General features: G+C 42.0%; 1 protein-coding gene across 5 annotated transcripts; it reads right to left on the bottom strand.

The window, feature by feature from the left end:
* Nucleotide 1: 1 nt before the first annotated feature.
* On the bottom strand, nt 2–27,451 carry usp19 (ubiquitin specific peptidase 19). Of its 5 annotated transcripts, none has more exons than XM_047603423.1 (26): nt 27,127–27,451; nt 25,516–25,921; nt 20,462–20,590; nt 18,768–18,904; nt 18,091–18,639; nt 14,922–15,318; nt 14,680–14,836; nt 14,516–14,587; nt 14,179–14,294; nt 12,945–13,177; nt 12,624–12,816; nt 12,325–12,458; nt 12,013–12,171; nt 11,770–11,880; nt 11,550–11,660; nt 11,350–11,451; nt 10,151–10,291; nt 9,928–10,046; nt 9,671–9,814; nt 8,614–8,987; nt 8,409–8,519; nt 7,320–7,536; nt 5,738–5,890; nt 5,025–5,191; nt 4,769–4,944; nt 2–1,225 (listed from the first exon to the last, which is right to left on the bottom strand). In XM_047603423.1, exons 2-26 carry the CDS (start codon nt 25,754–25,756, stop codon nt 1,085–1,087), a joined length of 4,584 nt encoding a protein of 1,527 aa, XP_047459379.1. In that variant the 5' UTR covers nt 25,757–25,921; nt 27,127–27,451; the 3' UTR covers nt 2–1,084. The 5 variants fall into 5 exon arrangements, with proteins under 5 accessions (XP_047459379.1, XP_047459373.1, XP_047459358.1 ...); XM_047603417.1 differs by having other exon boundaries at nt 12,945–13,183; nt 27,127–27,450; XM_047603402.1 differs by lacking the exon at nt 2–1,225 and adding an exon at nt 1,334–3,407 and having other exon boundaries at nt 12,945–13,183.
* Nucleotides 27,452–27,998: the final 547 nt, after the last annotated feature.

The raw sequence follows: 27,998 nt of genomic DNA, 5'->3' as shown, positions 1-27,998 counted from the left end.
CTTTTAGCAATTCTGAAAATTGTTTTTATTTATATTAACCATTTATATGTATCCACAGCAGCATTCTTAATGATCCCCACTTTATATATACGCAGTTTATTTCAAACAAGGAGAGGGGGGTGAGACTGGACAACCCACGCAAAAAAAACAAAAAAACAAAAAACAAAAACAAAACAACAGAAATAATGAAATGTGGCGAAGTTTGAGGGCAGGTGAGGGGTCATTTAACAGAGTTACAGCCTGTATGAACATGCAGTCATGCACAGTTCAGTTTACACTGAAGCCTTTTTACGAGAGCATCCACAGGATCGAATACCTAAACAGAAAAAAGTACAAAAAAAAAAAAAAAAAAGCAGAATGAAATTTAGAAAGCGACGACTCCATTTAACAAAAAGAAAAGCTGGTCAGCACCCGTCTCACGTTTTCTTCCTTTTTATACATCAGCTGCTACATTTTCAATTCACTGCCACGAACAAATCAAACCAGCCTTAAAAAACAAACAAAAAAAAATAATAATAATTATATATATATATATATATATAAAAAAAAACATTAACACACATTACAACAACTGTAACTCAAACGGTCTCAAATTTACCCTAATAGTCGGACGTAGCTTCAGCTGCAGATTAACAGATCGGATCAAGGTTAGCAGGAGGTTTTTTTTTTTATTTTTTATTTTTATTATTCCTTTAATATTTTCTTTTTAAATTTTACTTTGAAACCAGACCAGAAGGTGCATCGGTGCGTCCGCGGAGCTCCTTTAAACAGCAGAGCTGTTACAGACGTGTGTTAGCGTCGGCGTGTCTCTATATTCACACACTCAACTACATATGCAGCTGTTTTTTTTTTGTTTTGTTTTTTTTAAAGTCTTTGTAAATGCGAGTATATTTAATGGCGTGTGTGCGTCTGAAGGTCTTTCACTGACGTGAGTCCACTCCTCAGACCACCTCCAGGTCTTCGAGCATTGCACCTTTTCCTTTTTTAAATTTTAAATTTTCTTTTTTTGAGACGTCTGATGCCGGTGGAAGTGACGATCAGCTTCCTCTCCTCTCCTGGCGTTTCATCCCTCCGTCCTCGGCCGCTAGTCCACCTCCTCCATGTTGCTGTAGGACGGCGCCGCGCACTCCCCGGAGTGGGCGAACAGGTCGGAGGGCACCTCGGGGGTCAGCGTGGGCGGCCCCTCAGGGTCCAGGTCTGTCCCGAACAGTGACTGGCTAGAGGCCTGGAAAATAAAAAAAACCAGCGGTGACAATGAATTGTGCTGCTCTGGTGGAGGTTTAATGTGTCTGGAGGGGAAAAACAAGAAGAATTTGACTTGAAGAAGAGGCGGTTAAGATGAACTGATGGAGATTTTATTTCCTGAAGGAGGACACAGCTTCATATATTGGCATTTAGATGGAGGTATCCAGACACATTATTGCAGCTGAATTAAAACAGGAGCTTTTTAAATACAGTACTTGCAACAACTCAAAATATATATTACACAGAGTTCTCACAAAATACAAGTCGTGATTATTCTCTGCAATTAAATAATACTACACACACACACTCACACACCTCTCTCTCCTTCAGTCAGATCCATTTAAATGCAGTTAACCCGACTAAAACCAATGAGCATTTACAAGAAACAAAGACAATATTCACGTTCAGGGACATTTCACATTTTTCAAGTTCATCTAAACCGCGTTAGTGCACGAGATAGTGATTCTTTTTTTTTTCTTCTTCAAAAAGTTGACAGACTTCATTCAACGTTGCATATGTGTTACTCAAGTATTACAGGCGGTTTATGCTTCTGCGTCAGACGCCGACGTCGTAGCCTGGTGTGAACCAGCTCCACAGACGTGAAACCAAACCGAGCAAAGAGCTGTGATTGGTCCGCTCAGCGTTAGCGTGTTTCCTCTTTAGCGTTTTCCTGCTTTTCAAATCGGTTATTTTTTGATGAATAAAGATGGAACACGCTGATGTTTGTACGACTCGTGTTTCTAATTCCAGGGAAAGTTTAAGTCGCTGATGTTGAAAGTGAAGCAGGAAGTAGAAAGAAAAACAGATAAAAGACACAGCGCTGACTAGTGTCTGGGTGGAGCCGTTACCAGTTTCAAGAAGCATTAGCATTTTGTTTAATGTAGCATTTCATGTCTGACGCTGAAGCAGGTTACGACGTCCACTAACAGCAGCATAAACCGCTCCACAGACGGTCTGATGATGCTCTCGTGTGTGTGTGAAGCCTTTAAGGCAAACGAAGGTTTGCACAGATTTCCCTGAGAACCAAACACACACTAAAATAAACGATCTGGGGTCAGTTTGGAGCCTAAGAGACACCAACGTGTTAAGTGTCGATGACTTCGTAGGTTTAACGTTAACGTTTCCAAACTGTCCACGATCAGAAGCAACATTACATTCAGAGTGGACGGTTAATTCCTAGTCACCTGGCAACGCAACACAATTCATCCTGAGAAGCTAAAATCATTCAGTTAGAATATGGCTTGAAGGAGTTAAATAAAACGTTTTGAAAGGAAGAAACATTAAAGAAAATAAAACCAATCTTACTACAGGACACGCTGGTAAAAATGTACATTTTACATAACGAAAAAAAAAAAAAAACAAGATGGCAGCTGGACAGAAACAGACATTTTAAAGCCCAACAATCTATTTAAGTTCTATCTGAGGAAGTGGAAAAGGCAACAGCTGTTGGTCACAAGCAAAAAACTAGAAGGTTTTTTACTTCTAGATAGAAACTTGTTGTGTTTGTGCAGCAGAACTAAAGTTTGAGCTTCCAACCTCCTCATCACAGTCTCCCTGGTCCTTCAGTTGAGGTTTTTTTTTTGTGCAAACTACTGTTTCTAGGTGTAGGATGACACATGTACAGATCCAGATATACAGAGCAGGTGATTAAGGCCGTCACATGTCACAGAGGATTCATCTGAGTAGAAATATCAAAACTGTGACACTAAAAACTGCAGGTATGGAAAAGTACGATGCGCTGTAGTGACTTAAGTCACGGGGACGGTTTCTGTCCCCGTTTAACTCTACGTGTTTAAAACATCTCACTTAGCTCTTATTCTTAAAGTGTGTTATAATTAAAAACTTTTATTATAATTATTATCTGTGGACCATATAGCTCAGGTCCAGTTGGCTTTGTAGAACAGAGGATAGACCAGGTTGACAAACAGAGCGAGCACTGCAGTGAGCGTGCCCAGAACAAAGTATCGCACGCAGTCGTCGTCGGGATAGTCCGACATCCTCTGCCTGCGGTGCCGTCGCACGGACCCTTCCGCTTTGTCTTCGTCTTCCTCATCCCTGCTCCTGCGCGTGAGCCGCCTCCTCAGCGCCGAGCGGAAGAGTCCGCGGGGCCCCCGGCCGAGCCCCTCCTCGTCCTCCTCCAGTTCCCGCCATATTAGAGAGGCCTGCGATTGGCGGAAACCGGTGTCAGCTTCTGGGAACAGTCGTGGTCTAACAAAAGCTACGAATACAGTCAGACACTTAAAAGACTCGGGTGATCGTTCACGTGTTTTTCTGAGTGAATGAGGCAAAACTGATGCAGGAGCAAACGCTGTTAATGTGACTCAGGACGCGTCCACATCCAAACCACATCCAGACCTGGTCTGAGATCAGATCCCTCACATGTGATCTCAGTTACAATCTGAGAGCAAGACACCAAGGACGTAAATAAATGAGTAAATCAAGCTCCTCAAATGTCTGGACCACGATTGAACATTTGTTTTCTACTCATCTACAAACCAGAAGCACCAGAGAGCTTTGAATAATGAGACGTTTTGCATTTAAGGTCAGAAGATGGTGATGCTGCTGAGCTGCGCTTCGTTCAGATTAACAAAGTCCTTTATGGACACACTGAGCTGTAATTAAGCGTCTCAGAGTAAGAGGTTTCTTCAAGGCTTTGATGAGAAACTAAAAAAAGACGTTCAACGCTCAGGCTTCTCTTTAAAAACCGGGACAAAGCTGCTGATTCCTCATTATCGTCCATGAAAGGTGGATTTAAACACTTCAAAGTATGAATCAGTTGTCGATTCTCACTGATTCTGGATCATTCAACGCTTCATTGTAACAGGACGACTCCTTCAGCTCATCATCCTGCTGTTCAGACACCCCCCCCCCCCACACTCCTCATTGATGGTACGTTCCATTTACCTCAGAGCGTCTCAGTTACAGAAGAAAACCAGATGGTCGCCTCCATGAATTTTTTTTTTTTTTTAAATTCTTGATATTAACTCATATTATTACTATAATGTTAAACTAAATTTAGGCTATTTAAGTTACACAAATTGTAAATGAACAGATAACTTGAACTGACTCATGAGTATTTACTTAGTGTATTTAAATACACTATTAATCACAGTTTGCCACGACTGTTTCAGTTTTACCAGGCTGTTTGCAGTCGTTGTTAGCGTGACATGAGCTTGTAGTTCCCATATAACACATGAAAAACTTAAATTACACTGTAACAGCATTTCAAAGTATGTATGTGGTAAAAATACTGATTTAATGCAACAAAAACTAATCAGAAAAGCAAATAAACTAAATCTTATTGGAGTGTCTAATCACTGTTTACATGTGGGGCGGCCATCTTGGAAACTCAGCTCGAGGTTCGTAAAGTTTCTACGACTTCGGGCGACGTTCAAGTTGAATATTCCAACTAGGAACTGGGAAATGCTGACGTCTGAGTACAAAAGAAACGCACCGTAACCCCCGGTCACATCGTGTCGTCTGTGCTGCGTGAAACCCTCAGGCCTACGTGTCCATGTCTCACCTGGCTGGCGGTGGCTCCGGCGGCGGCGGGCGACTCGGCTCCCACGGGCCGGAGGAAGCGCGGCGGCCGCTCCACGGGGGAGTTCCGCCGGCGGTAGAAGAGGACGTAGGCGTAGCGCGTCACCACCTGACTCTCCTCCACCATGGTCACCGTGCTGTCGTCAAACAGACGCCAGCCTGTGGGAGGAGGAGGAGAGGTTGTTGACCTGGCTGAGGTTATACTGAACTAAAATGCATCTGATTAACAGGCCACTCACCGACGTCACTGCGCTGGCTGTTCTTGTCACTCGGGAGGCGAGCGTAGGCCGTGTAGTGTCCTCCGATCATCCCTCCATAGTGGTTGATGACCGCGTACAGGTCGTAGATGGGAGGTTGTTGCATCTCGTCCTTCTGGCCGATGCAGAACTTACTCAGGTCTAGATTCCTAGAAGACGACCACATCGGTTTAAACGGTTTAAACACATCTATAGACTTTAACCACCACAGGACGTTTCAGTTCATTGAGTAAAAGACACAACAGACTAAAACGCTCTCCTACTTCTCTCTTGACCTGAAACTCTGAACAGAAATGAAACTTAACTCGAACACAACTCGGTTCCTGGAGAGAATGTAGAAGAAATCTTAATCTTATTTTATTTTATCTTGTGTTTACTTTTATGTGCAACAAAGCTACTGTGACAAAGTAATTTCCTTCATTAAAGTCCAAGTTGGATTCTTCTGGAAAGACGTGTCCACACTGTAACAACATTCACATCTCTCTCTCTGACAAACATCTGACAAGTTAAGTGCAGAGGAAATTATTTTCTTGGCAGAGAGTGTGGGAAAAAAAAAAGTCTTGGCTTCAGAAAAGATTTCTTTAGTGATATTTAGTCACTTACATACGTCCCCCGAGGACAAATGAGCTGCTCCACATGCTCCAAAAGAGACATAATGTTTGTCATGTAGCTTCTGAACCGTTGTGTCTCTGTACCTGACGGGGAAGTCCACCATGTCGTTGATCTTGTCCCTCCAGATGAAGCTCCTGAAGGAAAAGCGTTTGAGCTGGATGATCAGGACGTTGGGGAGACGCCACAGCAGCAGCTGTTTGGAGGCTTCGCGGTGCTGCTGGCACTTTGGACAGTACCTTCAAAAACACACAGAGCACAGAGATCATCACTCTGCTCCACAGAGAACAACACACAACGACACCGAATACAGTTCTCAGTTTAAATGCTTGTGCAGGATCTGTTCCCAGGACTTTTAGGGCCTGAACCATCTTCATTTACCACACACTGATCTCTGCAGTACAATAAAAGATAGAGAATAATGATAAAGGTCCAGTCCAGAAACTTCAAAACCAGTAAGTTTGTTTATCATCTGCAGAGAACATTTACACAATATTGTTCACAGTGAACGCTGAATAATAAATAATAAAATAACATGAGCCAGAGATATTAACCCTCTGGGGTTGATCGACAGTAACTTAAGATGACGTAGCTTCACTGAAATCTCTGTTTCAACTTTTTTAGAAAGTTTTAACTTCAACTTATCGACCAGATTTTAAATTGTGTTGACAGGACAAGTAAAACTAGAATTATTATAAATAATTAATGCCACACTTGTGAGGCTGGTGCAAAAACAAACATGACACCTTGTTTCCTATTGGTGGATAAATGCATCTCATCAACCAATCAGGAAATGATGTGTCAACGGTTGCTAAGGACGTGTGCGACTCTATTACAGTGTTGACTTTTACATATTATTACTTATTGTTACACCTGATAGTTTTGTAATTGGTTGTAAATAGTTGCATTTCCTACATTTTAATGGAAATAGTTACAAATAGTTGTGTTGTTTAATAAATCTGTTCAAAGGCGTTTGTAATTCACTCTTTAGATTTGCTTTCTAAGTTATAAAAAAAATGGTACATTTAACACGTTTGTGGTTTTCACAGTAAAAAAATTTAACTTTTTCCTACTCAAATTTTATGGTTTTAGGTTCAGTGTGTTTATAGTTTGTCAAAAATGACGAGAATAATTGTAAAATGACACGTGTGAGGTCGTGCTGAAGAGAATAAAACCAAACAACAAACAAGGTGAAGAGTTTAAGATGAAATATAAAAGTAAAACTAAAACTAGTCAAAAACGGCCAATTATGGTCTCGACTCCAGAGGGTTAATTTATTTATATTATATATATTAAATTATTGTTTTTTTTTTTATATGAATTAAGTAAAGCAGGTAAATTGGACAGTTCAGTCTCTGTTAATGTCTCTGTGCCAGAATATGTTGCTTCCTTTTGTTCCCTATATGTTCAGTTTTGCGCGTCGTGCTTAATTTAGCACATTGAAATGCAAATTTGTCAAGAAAAATCATTTTGTTCATTCATTTTTTAAATAAATGATGGCAACCTGGACCCCTCACTCAACACTTTTTCATATAACCTGCCAGTTATCAGGTGTCAACACAGTCTCTACTTGGGGCTTATTTCCTGGAGTCATATTAGATGGAGTTCATGGTTTCTGGTCTTGAGGAGGTGGAAACATTAGCATTACATTAAACTAAAGACTCCTACCAGGCCTCCTCGGGCGCCAGCACCTCGGGTTTGGTGAAGAGATTGAGGCACTGCTCCAGGGTGAAGTGTCCGGCTCTGGCCGTCTCACTCAGAGAACCGGGGTCCTCCTCATACTCCAGCTCCTTGGAGCTCACCAGCACGTACTCCTTCAGGCGCTCGTTGTTCTTCCACACCATCTCCAGGGTCGCGTCTTCAGGGACGTCTGACAGAGCGTCGTCTACAGAGGGAAGATTTAACCATTACAGCACATTGAATGATTTTAGGTGAGGAACCCTAATATTACATATATGTTTCTTATAAAATAGGATTTTAAAATTTCCAATAATACACTGTTAGTGGCTGTTTTTAGCCATGAATTTTGACTGCTGTAAAAATACTTCCAACACACATAGAACAATTTGGTAATCAACAGTAAATTTGCCAGATTTGAGCTCTTCTGAACAGAGAATATCATCAGGATTGTAAAATGTATTGTTTTTTTAGTGGTATGTCTGTGCATTCATGTAATTATAGTGGGAGTCAATGGGGCAAAAACAGCCACTAACAGTGTGAGAGAGAGTTTTAGTGAAAATCTCATGCTGCACAAAAACTAAATATGCATGAAAGTCAATGATGTCACTAATCTTTGACATGTCAAAGACTGTGATAACGGGTAAAAAAAAATCTCCTGTTTCCGATCATTTTTTATATTGAAAATAAGTCATTTTGTGTTTATTTTTCCACAAATTGGCGACGTTTTTGGCATTTAAGAAAAACTTTTTATTATCATTATTATTATTATTATTTAGGTTTTGATCAGTACTGAGGCTGATTAACAGATTTAAGCAAAAAAAAGTTGAAAATAATTATTAATAATTGTATTTGATATATTTTTATAGCAGTCAAAGTTAACGGGTGAAAACTAACAGTAAGAAAGGAAGCTTTTTTTTTTTTTTGAACGGGACACAAATACAAGAAAGATGCTTATATCTGAAGTCCAAGGGAAATAACATGGCACAAATATCACTATAAATTTACATCAATGTTTCAACAATTTTTCCTCCACTTAAAATGGAAACAGCACCAATAAAACAAAATTTCTGTGCGTACCTTTCTCATCCAGCCTTAGCTCCTTGTTGTTAGAGTCCAGCAGATCTATGTAGAACTGACTGGCGTGACCCGACGCTGATTCGCTTGGGTGCTGATACCCTGTTACTGCAGCTGTAGGAAGAATCAAGAGGCAGAAATAAGACAACGGATGTGCCAAAGATAATAATCACAGAGATTAAGAAGCGTCCATGTGTTACGTCTTTACCTTCCGGTCGCACCGTCTTCTCGCAGGACGTCTCTTTTTCAGCGTGAGGGTCCATGGAGCAGCAGGACGAGGAGGAGATGGGCTCGGAGAATCCTGAGTCCGCGGTCCGTGTGCCGGAGGAGAGGGAGTCCGACTCCCCCGAGTGGACGGCCGAGGCCTGAGCGCACTCTGCCTGGGATTCAGGCTGAGGAGAGGGGCCCTCCGGCTCCAGGCCGTCGGCTCCTACAGAACCGCTGCCACCCACGGCCTCGTCCCCAGACTCAGGACCCTCAGGAGAACCCGCCGGCACCGAGGGAAGATCTACACGGGACTGGGAGGCTTCAGGGGACGTTCTGCCCGACTGGAAAGGCGGCTGGAACACGTTGACGGAAAACCTAGACAGAGGCATTATGGGGATTAAATGTGGTGTAAAAGTGAGATTCTTTTAAAATAAACAAAATAAACAAAAATGAGAATGACTCCAGCATGTGTTTGTGCAGAATAGTTATGGAAAGAGAAATAATACAACATGTGGCATATGTGCATGACACCAGCATTCAACACTCTTACATGCAACGGAGAAAACTGAATAACTGGGGAAACATGTCCTCCTCCTCCACACTAGGTGGCGATATGCGTCTTGTTAGCAGGTTAATACCCCTTTGCAGTCGACCTATTACGTCATATAACAGACGACCGGAGTCTAACGCAGCAGCAAACAACAACAAGATGGATAATAGTTCAGCTTTTTAATCCTGTACATAATGTGTGTACTACTAAGATGGCGCTATCCCTCAGGTGGTTCTTCTACTGGCTCTGTTTACCTTCTTCTTCTGTGACTGTCTTTCTTGGATGTTTTAGTTTCAGGGTCATATGCCAGCACAACGCGTTGTCTATGTGTATACACGTTTTCCAATCACATTATCTGTGTGTCTTAATTGGATAAGGAGAACTCTGATTTTAGTTGCACGTAACTTGTCCAGTTAAAGTCAGATTAAGGCAATAAATATTTTTTACTGACTGTCCCAACAGCTGTAAGCCCGAGCAGCATTACTGAAGTGATAAATTGAGCGCGTACCTGGAGTAACCCTCTAGTAGCTGGGTGAGGCGGCCATAGGAGAGTCGTGACTCTGGGACGCTGACCAGGAAAGGCAGGCCCACGTTCTCTGTGTTGGGTCGACACAAACCTTTGTGATTGGGCCAGTGGGTCCTCTGACATACTCTGGAGAGAGGAGAGAAGACATGGTCATGAAATAGGCAAATAATTAACATTTATCCATTAAATAGTCTGTTTCTTACGCTCTTGCCACTATCTGAAAGGATGAGACAACTTACTGATTGCAATAGCCCACACGATAGCAGCGAGTGCAGCGCTTCAGCTTGTCTTCCTCAGACACTGGAGGCTTCAGGCAGGCAGCGCACTTTGAGATGGGGATATTTGGGACTTGGAGTTTCTGAAGGGCAAAGACGTAGTTTTAATGTATGTGAAAACCGGCATCATACATGTTGTAGAAATGTAAAAATAAGGATATGCTTCTTGTTTGTTTTGTTTTGTTACCTGCTGCACTCTGAGCACTACCACCCTCTCTTTGGCCATTTCTTTGGAGAGCACCTCGAAGCAGAACAACATGTCAGAGGGGGAAACTGTGTCCAGGGAATGGGATGGAAGGAACATACGCTGGAAGCGGTTCTTCCCAACCTGAGAAGAAGAAAAAAATACATGTTTTTAAAAAGTCTGGTCCTGCCTTTGAGCAATTGTTCAATTTCTGTGATACGAAAGACCAGTGCCTACCAATACTCACTTAGATATCGTTAAAACTAGCTGTGATTCTTCAACATGAAGTATGAATTTGTGTAAATTACATTGAGGACTGCAATTTTTTAATGAATATAACTGACTATCCCTAATTTATCTGCTGTTTTAGTAAGAGTAGTGGACAGAAAGGAAAACTGAAATCCAGGACTAAACACCAGGCAGCAATATTCCTGAACAAATTTTATTGTTTTAACCTACTGAGACCCTGCGTCCTCATATGGGGACATTAAGTTTTAGGTTTTACTGCAGCTTATTCTGCTTCATTTAAACCCATTGTCCTCATTAGTGGATGCTTTAGTCTGCCATCTAGTGGTAAAAAGGTTAGAACTTATTTATTTACGCTTAAGCATATAAACATTATATGCTTATATAAATGAGCAATTTTTGCTAATTAGCAAGTACTCGTTGAGGACGTTGCAACTTCACTGCTTGCAATTCTGTTATGGCACAGCCGTGTTCAGGTATTAAAATAAAGTTTTATACCTTATAATAATAATGAAATAAACTATTAGAACATAGTCTTCTTCAAAAACTACTACTTCCTGTTCAAAGATGATGTTTTTATACATCTGATCCCAAATACCTTGGAGAAATTAAAAATGTGTTGCATATAGCAGATCGGGTCTCAGGAGGTCATAGGATAGTTTATTAAACGTAATCATTGTCTTAATTCACTTGTTCTTCTTTGTGCTGAAACAAATGGAAACATTCTGGAATTGTACTTACTTATGGGTTATTATCATCTTCATTCTGGTTCTTTTTTCCAAATTGGGGGTGTAGAACTAAAATGAGTCTGACACCCCTGCTCTAGTAATAGTATAGGCTTTAACATTTTTCTATGGCTACTGTTATATTGGTCAATCTTGCAAAAGTAACACAGGTAACGTTAAGACTTGTGGCAGAAGCCCTAAGGCCAACAAAGCATATTTTAAACGTCTAACCTCTGCCAGTCTGAGGTTCTCAGGTTTGACCCTCACGCTCCTGGAAATGGACTCGAGGACTTCAGCAGTGCTGGAGTTCTCCTTGCTCACGCTGACCAAAAACTGAGACACACACACACAGAGAAGAAGAAGGTTAAACACTGAACACAGAACATTTCTGCGTCATCTTGTGAGAATTCAAAGTACTTCTATTCTCTTACCTTGATGGGTTTTTTATGAGGTTCCTTAGCAAAGTAGAAAACTGAGAGCACCTTTTGTTTCTGGGGCAACGGGACAGGCAAGTAGAGGAAAGGGTCAAAGGTGATGGACACCTGGAAAACAAGAAAGAAAGCTAGTTATTATCTGTTAAATGGCAAGAAATCCAAGAAGCATTTTCTCAGGTCAAGGAAAACTTTTTGTGGAAAGTGTAAAGTCTTTTACCTTAGAGCATGTGGGGCACACAAGCTTGGATTTAAACTGTCCCTGGAAGAGATCCACTATAAAGGAGTCATTCCTCATCTTGTGCCTCTGCCATGCCTCTTCTGCCACCACCTGCACCAACACACAAAGTATCATAAGGCCGAGGTTTGGGTGGCTTCAAGCAGGAAATGAGTCACGGGAGGCAGTTCGTCCAAAGAAAACTTTCTCAAAAGTAGCTAATTTTACTTAAAAAAACCCACATACTTCATCTAGTCGTCCATCCGAGTCGACCGTCTCAGTGTACGGTTTATTCTGGATGCGGTTCAAGTCCTCGTGGAGTCCGTCCAGCAAGAACGCCATGAACTCCTGGGCATCGTGTTGGGCGTAACCAGTAAACTGACTGGCTTTGCTGGCCACAATCGCCTGCACGGTTACAGAAGGAGAAAATTGGTGAAAATTAATTCATGGAGAGTCAAAGCCAGATCAGATTTTGGAAGAAAAAGAGCTACAGCTACAGAAGACGACATGTTTCATATACAGAAAACCCTCAGGGTGCTGCTGCTGCTGCTGGCATACCTTGAGTTTTGAGGGTTGGAAGGCGTGGTGTGTTCCTTTCCAAAGCGCCCTGAGCAGCACAGCGAAGCCGATGGCGAGTCTGCCTCCCGTCCCCAGCGGATTATTGCAGTTGATTTCTGCTTCAAATGCTCGGTCTGCAGGGAAACAGAAAATAAAGGCATGAGGCAATGGAAGCAAACATCAACCGAGAAGCTTAGAAACAGATGGAACAACGTACGCAAACTAAAATAACACAAAACTCTGATGGAAGGAGTAAGGAGGTCTGTTTAAATGGCTAAACTCTCAAATCCTTTATTTACCGTGAAAGTAATCCCTGAGTTCTCTGGTGTTGGACAGGGACTGGATGACGCTGTTCATGAAGCAGGTGTTGCCAAGGTTGACCAATCCTGTAAAACCAGGCAGGCACACCTTCTTCTCCTCCTCCTCCTCAAGGCGTTCGTTGCTGGCAGGAGGTGCATGGGTCATGGGCTGCACCATGCAGGTGGGCTTAGGCTGAGACAGGAAACATAGACACAGAACGTTCTTTTTCATCCATCTGTCGTCTACAACTATTGACTATCAAGTCTGTGCAGTCCATAAATCTATGTTTTCAAGTTTCTTTTAGATTTTTTCCAGCTCACCGCTGCAACAGTGGGCTCTTGCTTGGTGATGGCAACGTGCTCGGAGACGGTACGAGAGGCCACAGTTTCCAGACCGCCATCCTCGACCCTGGACGAGGCCTTAGGGGCCTTGGGTTTTTCCTCCCCAACCCTGGGAGGTTCCTCCTTAGCCGGGAGGCTGTGCTGGCTGCTGCCTGGCTGGCTCTTCTCCATGCAGGCAGGACCGGAGGGCACAGCGACCTTGGCGCCACCCACTGCACCTTAAACAGAGGAGAATGGAGCTTGTGGTCAACAACAAGAGGCACGACAACGCTGGGCATGAACAACGATAAACCCGCCTCGTGTCAAAAACGGAAATGTAAGTTCTTCCACAGAACTCCCCTGGAAAGCACCAACATCATTTGGGAATAATTTAAAGAAAAACAGCAATTTCACTGAAAGAGCTTGTTAAACTGTCCCTCACCATCAACGACAGGGAAGTCTCCAGCCGTTAAAGGAAAGGAATTGCACTGGTGAGTTTCTGATGGGTTTTTACCCATAAAGTTCCCAAATTAAATCTCAAACTTCCCATTGGTTCCTTAGAACTGGAGAAGCTGCTCGGATGAAACATCTTCTCTCAACTCAACAAGTCCAGCTGATGTATTTATTTATTTTTGGATATACCCTGAAAGAGCAGCTTCCCGTTAAAGCAACTAAAATAGCATGAAGCAAATATTAAATGATGACTGTAGACCGGACATCTGTAGTATTTCTGTATTTCTTTTTCCAGGAAACGTCCCAAAAAGTAAAATTAGCGACCTGAAAAAAACAAAACAAACAAGGAAATTGTCTCTTCTGTCATTTTCAACCTCTTCATGGGCTCTTCAGGGGATTAATGTCTCCGCTACATACAGCTTGGCACCCGTATCTGTTTACTGTCTAAGTTACATGGTTCAAATTCCTCTGGCTGGCATGGCCCTAAAAGCCCTACACATTAAATACAAGTGTTGCACTGAACACTGGTGGCTTGTAATTACTGTTATTGAGCTTAATTTGATAATTATCTCTGATATTTTGAGGGTTTTGGCGTTGGAACAGCACTCAAACCCCATTTATACCCATTTTTTCCCTCCATCTTCCCCTTCTCTCTATGTCAGAGCTTGTTTGCAATGGAGGGGGGGAAGCTGAGCTAAGCTTATGTTCACAATAGTGCACGGTGCAGACAATCCAAAAGCTAATTTCCACGGCGTTAAGAAGTAGAAGCCTGGCAGCAGACCTTGTGTGGCCGGGGCCTCCAGACCCCCCCAGCGTTGGCTGTGCCTCTTCTTCAGTGTGATGTCCAGGCGGGACGGGGTGAACGAGTAGCTGCACTGCTCAGGCTGGATCAGGTTCCTGAAGCACAAGAGGAGGGAGAAATGCTCACAGGTCAGATTTAATGGGAGAAAGAGAAGAAGCAACTGGCTCAGAACCAACATGTGACCCGACAAATATCTCTCCTAATTATTAAGCAAATGATTTAATGACATTTAAAACATTAAATGCGTCTAAATGCCTTCCACATTACTTTGGTCTAAATATAGAGGAAAACGAATTAAAAGTATAACTCCAGTTACCTGAGTTTGACTTGCCACTTGAAGACTGTGTTTGGTCCACAGTCTGAATGAAGCCGCAGAAAGTTAGCATCACTGTAGAAGGATGACAGCAGGAGTCATTCACCGATTGTTGTTGTTGTTTTGAGGAAATTAAAACAAGCTTAAACCAAATGAATGTTCATTACCTCGTCTGGAAGATGAGGGTGAAGTCTTGCTCCCTGAAGATGACCTTGGCCGTGTCCCTGCAGATCCCCTTCATGTAAACATTGACCACCATCAGGTCCGTGCCTTTCTCGTACGAGTCGTTCTTCACTAACTGCAGGTTGACCATCGGCTCTGGAACTGCAGGAAGTTAAGACAGGTATCAACAAACAGTGATCATAAGATATTAGGTCATATTTTAGGAGGTACTCGTCCCGTAACTAACCTTCTTGCTGCTTCATCTCCAGAGGAGGCTCTTCTTTCGACTGGTCCCGCTTTTCTTCTCCCTCACAACTGATCTGCTTGGGAAACAGACCGGAGGACTGGCTTTGTTTGGCAGCCACATCAGTCACAGGTGCAGGTACTGGTGCCGGTACCGGTACTGGTACCGCTGCTCTTGATCCAGGCTGCTGGTGGCTCTGAGTTTCCTGCGCAGACTCCTGCTCAACAGGTGGTCTGTCCAGCTCAGACTCTGTTCTGTCTTCCGGCCTTTGGGGAGAAGCAGAGTCCGCTTTCTCGTTGAAGCCGCCGGGTTGGAGGCAGTCGCTGGCGCTGACGGGAGCCGCTGGCTGAGTATCACCGACTTCAGACCTGTCTGAAGACTGGCTCTGTTTCTCTGCCAGCTGAAACATTTAAAAAAGAGGGAAGAATGTTCAATCTCAAGGGCCTTGGAGACAACGGAGAATAAAGTGATTACTTATAATGGACGTCATTGTTTGTTTATTTATTTATTTTTAAGCTTTGTTTTTCTCTCTGAACTGCCTCTGCACCTTCTGCTAAACTTTCTATCTTTGACGCACATGCGCAGTAGCGGTAATTAAGGTCAGCTGTTACCAGAGAAGCTAATTAAGCCAAACAGTATCATGGTCAAACGACAACGGAGCTCCAAAGTTTGGGAACATTTCACCAAAAATATAAAAGAGAAGAACGCGCAATGCAAAATCTGCATCTGTGATGCACAAGCGTCTGAAAAGGAAGCACCTATTTTTAGCTGTAAATGTTGACATTAGCTTAAGGCTAACGAAGACGATTTCGAGACACGCGCATTTCAGTAAGTTCATACGTCACATGTGACATTTCTCATGAATATTAGTGATAAAACCCGCCACGCATTAGTAGAAGACAAAATAAATTAGTAAAATACAAGGCTCTCAAGTTTTTTAATTTAGCTTGGGAGTGAGATTTTTCTTAATTGGGGGGAGGGGCGTGGGCTTTTTAAAGGTCTTTAAATAATCAAGATTCATAAGAAAATATCCTGCATAGTTCCTAGACTGTACTAAGCAATTATTGTAATAAATAAATGAATAAATAAAGTGATTACCAGACCGCGGACTCCCACCTCTGGCTTTTCTTGACTAGTGCACGCATTGGCGCATTTGTGGAAGGCGTGGTCAAGGCGCTCCTATTTCACCTGGCAACCACAAATACTATTTTCTGATTGGCCGCCGATATCTTCTGATTGGCTGCTGATACCTTCTGATTGGATGATTGGTCGTTGCCAGGTGAAATAGCAGCGCGGTAATCACGCCTTCCACACACGCGTGGGAATGCGCGCATCCACCAAAGAAGAGCTGGAAGTGGAAGCTCGCGATCAAGTAATAATTACTTCATCACGTATTTCTTTGTCGTGAATAAAACAATTTATTTGGTTTAAAGGAATTTTCCTTTATTAGATTAATATACTAATACAAAACCTAAGAGCCCTGTGTATGTGCAGTCATGTTTGAACAGGAAAGTCTCTTCTACATTTAAAAAACTGTGAAAGATGGTGATATTTTGTACTCACACTAGTGCATAGTATTCACAGTGCAAATACGCAAAAAATGCACTAAGGAATTTTCAGCTAAAAATGTTAAAGGCCTGAGTTGTGCCTTCATTTTAATTTGCGCTGCCATATTTAAATATGTCAGAAATGCTGGTGCAAGCTGCAAAATTCATTAAAAAAAAAAAAATCATTAAAAGCTAATGATGCTTATATAAGAGCAGCTGCTGGTGCCATAAGCTGAAATTTACGTATGATGCGATTAGTCGACTTACCACAAAAATAATCAGCGACTATTGGATTATCAAAAGAATCGTTTGTGGCACAACCTTTAGAAGTAACCATAACTCCCTTTTTTCTGTCTCATTACTGCAGTTTGAATTTCTCCAGGATGAAAGCAACACGATCCATGTACAGTGAAATTCCAGTTCATTATGTTTAGTGAAAAAAGAAGCAGCTGCACAGACTTTTGTGACACTAGATGCTGAAACCACCTCAATACTCCAGGGTTCAGTTTCATCCGTTAATCTGCTGCGTGACTGTAACCAACAAAGGCACAAAGGAAGTTACTCGCCAAACTATTGTGTCAGCTGTGTGTAAAGAATATCTTCCAAGTTGTAAGGAAACTTGAAAAGGGAGACGGGTTTACTCTCCTACAGTCATAGAGCTGGTGATTCGCCCATGAATTAAACTCGTCTGTACCGATGATCGACAAGACTTAAACCTGAGAGTTTTTCTCTTTGTGACATTAAATAAATGCTGTCAAATAAGAAAAGACTCGGTTGGTTGTTGTTGTTGCAGTAATTATCTTGACAAACAGTGTTGTATTAGACTTCACACGGTTGTAATCCTGCAGAAGTCTACCTGGGGAATTCTGGTTTATCTTGTCTGTGAAATGAAAGTCAACAAGGTTCTTAATTACATTGCAGTTACAAAAATATCCTGTTGGAGAATGCAAACTATTTGCGTAACAGCAAACAGTAACTATCACCTGGTGTTGAACAAGTTTGCTCTTGTGTATATTTTAAGACAAAACTTGGAACTTATTATTAATTTAAGTTGGTTTTCAGCATAAATTCTTCTGTTTCATCCTCAAATGCAGATATTCCCTGGTTCTCCAAGACTGAACATTATTATATTATTATCATCAAAGTTACACAGAGTGATAGGTTTTCTTCCACAACAATCTTTGGCAAAACTGTAGCAGCACCCGCAGGCAGAAAGGAAGATGATGCACCGATCAGTAACAGGATCACATTTTCTAGTTTTGTTCATTTTGTGTTTTATTTGGCTAGTTTTAAAGTAAAATAATATATTTGAATACGCCGCGTTAAAGCAGGTTCCAGTTTAACTGGGTTTCTGCAGGTTTGGACGAGTGAAATTTAAGACTTTTTAAGACCATTACGGGTTAAATTTAAGACCTAAGTACGAAAAATAAGGAATTACTTTCAAAATAACAATAACTATCTACTCAGGACATCCCTGTGCTGGGCTCTAATAATGAGGAGGCCACTAACAGGCCGGGGCCAGAGGGGGTCACACAAGATTTAAGACTTGAGTAAATGTAATTTAAGACCTACGATGCTTGTATTCACGACCTTTTTAAAAGCCTTTACATCAGACCTAATCTCACCTGAGTTCTGTTGGTTCGGCTGGAAGCTGCGGTCAGTCCCTGATCCTGACCTCTGCCTGGTCTGTCCGCTCTGTTGTCTCCGTCTCTGCGTTGCGTCTGTGGGCTCCGACCAGCGGGCGTGGTTGCTGTGGACTTGACGGAGGCTGCCGCTCTGTCTGCCGGCGACGCGGCCTCCTTGCCGGCCTTGGGCAGCCGTACGACGGTGCGCTTGGCGCTGGGCTCCCGAGGCTGCTGCTGCTGCTGCTCGGCTGTTATGGCGTTAACGGGTTTGGTGCCGGCGGCCGAGCCGTCTCCAGCTTCGCCTTTTGCCCCTACAGAGTCTGTGGCGGCCTTGTCGCACGCTGGTTTGTTTTTCAGGCAGCGCTTGATGCCCCGCTCAGCTTTTCCAGCGCTGCGCCTCGGCTCGCTGTGTGCAGGCGATGAGGGAGGCTGAGGTTGCAGTTGTGGCTGCGGTGATGACAGTTTGGGTTTCTGCGACGGCTCCAAGGCAACGGGCCTGGCGTCGTTTTTGGTCTCTGAGGGGACGGCTTCCTTCTCTTTCTTGTTGGACTGAATCAAAACAGAATGTGCATGTAATGTGAGCGTGAATATCCCATTATCAGGTGTCACTCACAACAATATTTTCACAGATCTAGATAAATCTAAACACAGTTACACCAAGCTCCTACATAACTCACCTTAAGAGAAGGCCAAATGTGAAAGGGAATCTTTTTGTGCATGATGAGATGCAGGAAACCTCCCTTCTCCTTGTACTGCACTTTACTACATGAAGCCTCAATTTCCTCCTGTAACTGGCAGTTCCACTCACGTCCATCTTTGAAATGAAGATTGAAGATTGAAATGTAAACATGCGTTCAGGATTAGAGCACGACTGGAATCATTCCCCTCTACTTAAATGGTAAAACTGAACTAAAGACAAGAAACGCAGCTTAAATAAAGATTTTAAAGTGTACATTTTTAAAAACCCAATTCATTTCAGATATTTCAATTTCATGTAATTCTCGTGTAGAAGTTCTTACTCTACAGACAAATGTTTGCAAGATTAAATGAAGTATAAGCAAATATTTTGTACCGTTTTGTCTGTCTTTGAGTGTGTGTATCTTATGTGTGTCCAGTGTACTGTGGTGGTCTTTGTGAAGAAGAATTCCCTCAAGGGGACAATATAGACTAAAGTCAAATAATCTAATATACAGTAAATGAGTCACTTCGATCTTAAAATAATTCTAATTACTAGTCTAAAAAATCAAGAGCATAACCATCGGTTTTAAAAAAGTGGAAAATGAGTGTTTAGTATCTGGAAGGAGGATGCGGCGGCTTTGGGGAGAAATAGGAGGAACAACACAAGCATAACGTTAGTTTGACACATGCAAAACTATTTCCATAATATTAACATTGTACGGGGAGACACTGTCTCACATGCGAGTTTGTTTTGTTTAACTCTACTCTCATTAAACAATCACCTTCTAATTCACTGACCTGTTTCCACTGGTTCTTTTTACGTTTAACCGCAGTGAACTGGGTTCAACGTGCACGGCCGATATCAACATAAAATTTTAATATGTGGAAATATCATTCAACCGACGTGGGCTTCAGCATTTCCGAGCCTCCATGAACGCAACATGCAGCATTTACCGGCGGCGCTTGATGACGTGTTACAACAAGTAGATCACTAGCCGCAGCTAACAAGCTTGCTCGTCCGGTGCTTGACTAAAGTTAAGTCTCTGGTTTGGAATTATTTCTAAATGTGTCCTACAGAAGGTAAATTTGCAAATAGCAGTGATTGTAAAGCGTTGGTTTGGTCATAATCTGGTAAACAACATATAGCAAATTACAGCCAGAGTCAGTATAATTATGCACCTTAACCTCTTATAATTCCAACCTATTTAAGAAGTTCCCAAAGTAAACTGAATGCTGTTCATGAACATTTTGGAGCTCGTTCATGGTCTCGGTCTCTTCTGAAAGCCAAGACTCTGAAGTTTCTACCACACAAGTCAGAATCATGCTAAGTGGTATTGCTCTTAAGTAATCAAAGTTGGCACACAGTTAAAAAAGCTGCTGCTGTCCCGTATCCAACCCAGAGGAACGTTAAAGGGTTAAAAAATAAATAAATAAAATGGTAGTTTTCCGTAAATCAAGGAGAAGTCTTATTTTGCACAGAGCATGTTTACGCTTATAAAGACATGTTGCATTTATTTATTAATGCATCGCACATATTGTGTTAATTCCCACAGGGGACATAGCTTTGGTGTCAAAAGTCTGCACATATCGGACATAAAGAGTTGGGACAATATCAGCAACAAAAAAAAGCCAATATTGAGGATCCCCTTTTATATACATATTGAAACGCTCAGATAAAGAGGGATTTTCTTACCTGGGAAGCTCACGTGACAGTGCGTGTCTGTGTAGGTGGTGTTGATGTCCTCTATCCTCTGCACACCTTCCCCACAGCGCAGTCTGACCGTCACTTCATTCACGTTCTGCTTCCAGTCCACAAACACATCTGAGAACACACAGTCACACCAATGACAAACAGAAAGGGAACTTTAAAAATAATTCTCTTCCTCCTTTTCACGATGCTCCGTAGTAACGAACCTGAGCAACGGCATCACTGTGGAAACAGAAAAATGAAAACACACCGAGCAGAACAACAGGACACTGTGTGTGTGTGTGTTTGCTAGCACCCCGAGGATATAAGAGCACACACTGTAATGCACCTGCTCACAAATGCACACGGACCATACCACTGCAATCATATGCTCAAGTGGGTCAGTCCAGAACACTCCCCGGTGAACTCAGCAATCTCTGACTGAACATCTAAAATTATCTACCAGACGCAGACCGAACTCCAAGTAAACAATTGCATGAAAGCAAACGATCAACGTTAATTTAGACAAAATGCTACAAAAAAAAACAAACATTTTTTTAAAGCAGAACCACAAGGACAAACTCAAGCTAAAAATATCCCGGTGTAAGAAAAAAGAAACATGTACCATTTGTCATAATGTCCTCAAAGTTGTGTCAGAGGCTGTAAATAAAATCTCATAGCAGGAAGGAGCACGGAAAGTACTGGGTTCAATCTCTGCGGACCGAGAAACCATGTATGGCTCATCCACCGAGTCTTCAGCGGCGACTGGACAGCCTCAACTTTCCCATACTCACCTCTTCACCCAACCTCTCTCTCCGTCTCACGTAATCGCTCTAGAAAGGTCACAGGCAACACTCAATCCCTTTCAGCTGGTGACGGTTTTATTCCCAGCGGAGCTGCGCTGCTGCCGCACTGTCAGGAAGAGTTAAACGTTCACTTTTACGCTGAGGACTTTTCTTCCTCTAACACGGACTAAATACGTTGCTCTCATTGGCCACTTCCAAGTCTTTCTGTGTCTTCTCAACGTTACAACTGAACCAGAATGGATTAACAATATGAAAACATCACAATAAAAATCATTTTCAAAATTCTGGCGGTATCGCAGTATTTTTTTTTTCGTGCATAATCAGGCGTTTACAACTTTTTCTACTGATTAAGAGAAGAATTACTGCAGTAGATTGACTTAATGAACTATTTTAATGTGAATATTGTAGAATAATATCACACTTCTAACAAAGAAGAGCCGCTCGTGATTCTAATGAAGTGAGGAATCCAAAGTTAGTTAAAAACTTTTACTGTGCAAATTTCACAAACATCTTTCAGAAAACCAAAACAGGGCTCTGAAGTTTTGAACTTAGCTCAGAGTTGGATTCGGGGTGAAGTGTGTTTGAAGATAATTAATCAGTTTATTACTCTAATAAAGGACAAAGTCCTTTAAACCAAATAAATAAATAAATTAATAAATGATGAAGCCCTTATTTGCAGCACATTTGTGGAGGGTGCGATTACCTTTTTGCTATTTCACCCGGCAACAAGAAATACTATTTTCTGATTGGTTGATAGGCCATTGCCTCTTCCATTGATATATTACTAATATCTTTTCTGTACAGTTTATGTTACTATGTGACTTTTAGCCCTTTTCAGTGAACCCTGCATAAAAAGCAGTGAAACTTTACTTGTGTAAAATTGTTGTTTGGTCGACACAAAACCAACACAAACAGACTGAGAAATAGACATGAGAACGATGCAGAAAACAATCAACATAAACACTCTGCTCTTGTTCTGTTTAGATGGTTTCCTACTACAAAGCGAGAGTATCTACAACCATTATCAGTAGAACTTTTCAACATAAACATGACCCATACAAGTGCCTCAGTAAAGTCACAAGATTAATGTGCCTGAAAAAAAAAAAGGCTTCAACATTAGCATGACTAGAACTGAAGAACTGCAGACTGTGTGTAATGTGCACGGATTCTACAGACACCACACAGCTGTTAATTCTTTATATAAACGATAGCTTACATTACATTTTTACATTATTATTATTATTATTACAAAAGCAGACTGAGAACCAGCAGCTATCTGTGTGACCTCCTTTACACCTCAACCACAGAGCTTCCTCCTGTCCTGCCAACCATCCTTCATGGTGTCAATGTTCCCACTTCAGGCCTGATTTACTAAAAGTTTGCACGTGCAAAAACATATGATGACGAAGCTGATCTACTAACGGGGCACAAACACGCGCTGCGTCCGTCAACCAGGCAAAATAACAGGTCAATTTAGCGTGTTTGCTTTAATGAATATGCAGATGGGACATTTCTGACAGAAGGCGCAAAATATTGGGCAGAGAAAGTGCAAACGGATTATTTATTTGTGATTTACCGAAGCTGAAACTGATTGCGGTGACAATTTTTTTGCATCAATATTTAGGGCGTCTGAAAGTCAAGTCTTAACGGGCACAGTAGTGGCAGAAATGGCAAACGACAACCAGGAGAAGGAAACTTTTCTGCTCGCGTCCACATTTTTGGAAAGACAAAAGCAAAGACGGTTGAGACATATCTCCTATCGAGCAATGTCATTTTGGAGCCACCGGTTTTATTGTAATGTTCATGGCATTATTCTCAGTCTGCAGTATTGTCTTACATAGTCTCTAAATCTTACTTTCATTTAATCGAGTTGTGTAAAATGTCATACACGCACTTTATTGTTGAAGCAGGTTCAAATGTTGCACTAAATAAAACCAAAACAATTCACTCCACGTGTTAATTTACATTTTAAATTTAATTTAAAGTTTTTCTTCTGTGTATCTGTCATGTCTTCAAACAAGAACTGGGCGCTTGTTTGTGAGCTATTTCTCTAGTTTCCTCCACACGCGAACTAACACCAAGATCAACTCTTTTACCGTTTCACGCAACCGCACTTCAGCCTTTCGTTTACCCACAAGAACGGCACTAATGACCCAGAAAACACTGCGGCTTTTCGAGTGTGACGTCACCGGAGAAAAGAAGCTGCGAGGTCGTGTTATCGGTCACCAGAGAATCTGTGGTCAGCGTCTCAACCACCAGGGATCTTTAGTCATTACCGTTTATTATCAACGCTGTAATGATGTGAGCACTACACACAAAGAAATGATGGGAAAGTACGGTCAGTTTTCATATGACCTTCAGGAAGTAGCGAGAGGGGAAAGGGATATGTAGTTTCAAAACAGAGAGACACTGATTCATGTGCAGGAAAAGCAAAGGTGCCCACTTCTCTTTAATGTTTTTAATTAACATAAACTATATTTCTTCAGTGATTTCTAGCTGTGTAACAGACTGAATTTTAACAATCACTTGTGAGTTCTTCTTGTCTTATCCTTGTGTGGGGGAGTTAATAAACCACCACTGAATGGTCATCCTCCTCTTTCTATAATAAAACACACCGTCAGCCTCGACCGCGTCAATAAAAAAGCACCTTATTAAAGAAAGCAGCAATCCACGTTCACGCGTCTGTAAAACTCAGAAAAAAGTGCTTTAAATGAGCCACACACACATAACTGCACCATAAAAGTACAGCGTGTTCATGAACACACAAAGAAAACTCGGGCAGAACGAGCTGACATGAACAGTAAAAGTGTGTCATTGTAAAAATAAATAGCAAATAGAAACGGTGCAGAGTTTTACAGATTTGTCATCACATGAAAATGAAAAACGCATGATGTATATGAGAACAACTCATAAATAACTGAAGTGAAAGGTATTATATATACGTTTTATGTTTTGATGGATCAAGATATGCAGAAAGTTGCATCAACACGTACAACAATTCATATAATAAATGTGTTAATGAGTGACTAGAGCATTATGGTCGGTACTTTCCTACCCTAACACACCCACTACTGGGATCTTTATCTAGAGAGGCGAGTTTCTCTGGCTGCAGTTGTTCTTACTATGGGCGTCCAGATCGATATCTGGAGATCAGTATCCGGGCTGATGCAGGCGTGTTTATAAATTATCAGGTCCTGATCTTTTACAGTTATTTAGTTCAAGTCAGCCATAAAACGTCTTCATTCTTTTTCCTGTTTTAAGTGTGCGAACATCAAAGCTGCCAAAAATGGAAGAACTGTATTCGGGGAAAATTAACTTGTGAATTGTGCAATGTGGATGTCATGACCAGGACGTTTCTGGAGTAGAGAAAACTGGTTTTCTGGAGCCGAGGAACGAGATACATTCTCCACACTACATTAACTTTGACAGAAAGATTTATTGGACTCAATGCAGTAGTAAGGACCATATGTGATCTAGGAGATTTAAGGAAGATAATAAAAAGCCTTTATGATTCTCTAGTGTTTGTTCAAGATCGGATGGGGACTCAGATCAGCCAGTGGCAAAAAAATGACCCCACATTTGGACATTCAGAAGACCAGCACCACTGCTACAGTCCACTGAACTGAATTCATATTTAACCAGTCTTGACTTGGATTCAAGCTGAAGTTCAAAGTACTCACTCGGGGCTTGGAGTTTGGTCAAGAAAGGCTTGGATGGGCCAGTGGTAACTTGTATTTCACTACGAACAGGTAGCTGGACACGGCCGCAGGGGAGGAAAGCTACTCCGTCCATACTACTTTAACTTAGACGTAAATATTTAATGGACTGAATCCAGTCGACTCCAGAGAGAAGAGAAGTAAGATAAGAAAAGACTTTGAGTCTCTAGGGGAGGAAATTTCGTTAATTAACCTCTTATCATTCCCGTCTTTTTGCCTGTTTAGACATCTTTAATGGTCTTGGTCTCTTTTGAAAGCCCAAGACTCTGAAGTTTCTGCCACAAAAGTCAAAATCAGTGTTCTTAAGTATTTAAAGCTGGCGCACAGTTAAAAAAAATAAGTTGTTGGTTTAATCCTACACATATTTCATGCAGTATTTACTCAAACAACTCGTGCACAGAGCTCTGACTGATACAAAAAGCTACAGTTCTCCCATATATGATCCAGTGTGAGTGTTGCAAAGTTAAATAAACAAAAGATTTAACATTTCGTAATGAATCGAGGGGCAATAAAACTCGGGAAATCTTTTAGTTCATACCTTTCTTGACCTCCGCTATCACCCCGTCTGCCGCTGCGGCGGCTGCAGCTGCCGCCCTCTTGGCCTCTCTGCTCTCCTGGTTGGCCCGGTCCTTCTGCTTCTTCTTGCTGGTGCTGGAGGAGAGGTCGGAGGCGTTTTCCCTGCCGCCGCCGCCGCCGCCGACCCCTCTCTGCTGAGCCCCGCCGCCGCGGCGGCCCGACGTCTCGCTACCGGCCACACCGCTGCCACTGCTGCTGGCCATCTTCAGGCACTTGGCACTAACAGGCCGCCCGTCACCGGAGTCACTGCCGCTGCTGGGGTCTGGATCTGAGGTGTGCCTCTTCCTGCCCGGCCCGGCTATCTTGGCGATGATACTGGTCTGAATACTCCCAGAACAGAATCGGGAAGGGTGGTAAGGGGTAGGGACCTGAGGGGGCAGAAGGAAGAAGGTGGTAATTAAGAGGAGAAATTCACGTTAAGAGTTGTTTCATAAGCTGTAACAGCGGAAAAGTGAACTTGACAGCTTATAACACAAAGTTTTATCAGAGCAGACATAGCTTCATGTAAGAGGAAGGGAAACACACAGGTGTATCAGTGATGCCTGGTCCTAATGTTGGGGTATCCTGCTCCACTTTACGCACCTAAAACACCACTAACACACTCACGTGACAAGTTAAAATGTCCACCTTGAAAAAGAAAAAGGGCGGTCTATCAGAAGCCGGTTTTAACAACAATAACAACAGTGCTGAAGGAGAACGTGGCCATTATGTGTTACAAAAAAAAAAAGAAAGAAATCGTGTGGCCGCACACACAGCACGTTAGCCAACCCACACGTTGAGCTTCTTTCCCCTCATTTCCTTAGCTTAGCAACAGCATCTGCTAGCCCGGCACAGGCGGATGACAAACAAAGGGCAACAATTCAATCAGCCATTTTTTTTATTCGCCGCCGAGTACAACATGTTCTCTAAGAGCCCGGGTTGTGTTCATTAAGCTACACTCGAGCTTAACACCGCGGCTTCCCGGTAGGTTTAGCCGACCGGCCGCGGAGGTTCGTTTGTTTTAGGGCACGCATTGTCCGGGGGTCGTCATGTGGATGCCGGTTACGAGGAAATACAATCCCTCATTGTCGCTCCAAAGTAACATTTTCACATCACATCACCGAGAATAAGAAAGCCATTTAATTGAGTTACAGTAGAATCAAAAAATATATGATACAAAATGACATAATATGTAAATATCAAGATAACTCCTAAGATTTGGCTTGACTAAACATTAACACCAGGAACTAGAGGGCATTGTTTCGCAAATCAAAAGCTGCCGAACACATAATTATAGAATACGGTCTAAATTATTTTATGGCAAAGGGGTTGTCATAAAAATAATCAGCTATAAGCGATAACCACTTCTGTGTTTATTAGCAGCGCGAAGTACAGTTCGTGTAATCAAGCGCTCCTATAGGCTGCGAGCGGCTAATGTCATTAGCCACAGTGCTAACGGGTAGCGCAACCGAAACGGGTTGATATGGCTACCCGTTTTTTACACACGCAAACACAACATGACATGTCGTGATACCCGGCGTCCGCCTACGACTAAAACAGCACATTTACGTTGGCGTTAAAGTAGGGAACTTACGAGGCTTCAATATGGCGATAATTCCGTCTTAGCGCACAATAGCAGGCGAGTCCCTCCGTCTCCGCTTCGACCGGCTGCTAAGCTCCTTCGCAGCCGCGGCCCGCCGCCTCCAGCCCGCACTCCAAACCCTGTAGTCCGCGGTGTTTCTAAAAGAATATGTATTCTCGCTTTTTATCCCGGACCCATTTCTGCGTAGTTCGATGCGGATATGTTAGAACTACGAATAAAAACAAAACAAAACGAGCTGGTTAGTCCATTTGGCCTCTGCGGGGTGAGAGTCCTACTTTGTTTGCAACAAAACACACAACCGGGCCAAAACCGATATGTAGCGGTGGGCGGATCGATCCAAATATCGATACTTTGGCGTCGACATTGGTCGATGCCAATGTAATGATGTCGATACTTAAGTTTCAGTTTCTCCCTTGTACGACTGAAGTGATCATTTTGTTTACTTTATTTATTAATAAAAAAAATAAATAAAACAAAAATAGAAAGAAGTGCAATGAACAAAATAATAATTTTCCCGTGTTCTTATCTTGATAGTGTTGTGTTGTTTCTGAATTAAAAACTTTTGTTGTGATGATAAAGTATTTTCTGTTTATTTGCAACCATTGCCCAAATTCTGTCCTGGATTTTAATTGATTAATAATCCGGAAGGGGAAAATGATAAAATACTTAAAGGTCAGGAAAAGTCATTTGTATTCAGACTGATTCAGATTGATTTGAGATTTAAAAATTAAAAAAAATAAGAACTTTTATTATTTATCTTTCATATACTTCGCTATTTATTCTTGTTATTTTTCTATGTATATTGTTGCAAACTGCAATTTCCCCATTGTGCGACAAATAAAGCTTTTCTAAATTCCTAAATT

Source organism: Mugil cephalus, chromosome 1, assembly GCF_022458985.1.
Source record: "Mugil cephalus isolate CIBA_MC_2020 chromosome 1, CIBA_Mcephalus_1.1, whole genome shotgun sequence".
In the NCBI taxonomy this organism is placed as follows: domain Eukaryota; kingdom Metazoa; phylum Chordata; class Actinopteri; order Mugiliformes; family Mugilidae; genus Mugil; species Mugil cephalus.
This window is presented reverse-complemented; position numbering and strand designations above follow the sequence as displayed.

Excerpts from the sequence above, each read along its gene's own strand:
- usp19 (XM_047603402.1), bottom strand. The coding sequence starts at position 25,756 with ATGGCCAGCAGCAGTGGCAGCGGTGTGGCCGGTAGCGAGACGTCGGGC. Across the intron at positions 8,988-9,670 it reads CTACTAGAGGGTTACTCCAG|GTTTTCCGTCAACGTGTTCC; the intron begins GTACGCGCTCAA and ends GCCTCTGTCTAG. Across the intron at positions 4,945-5,024 it reads CAGCCAGCGCAGTGACGTCG|GCTGGCGTCTGTTTGACGAC; the intron begins GTGAGTGGCCTG and ends CTCCTCCCACAG.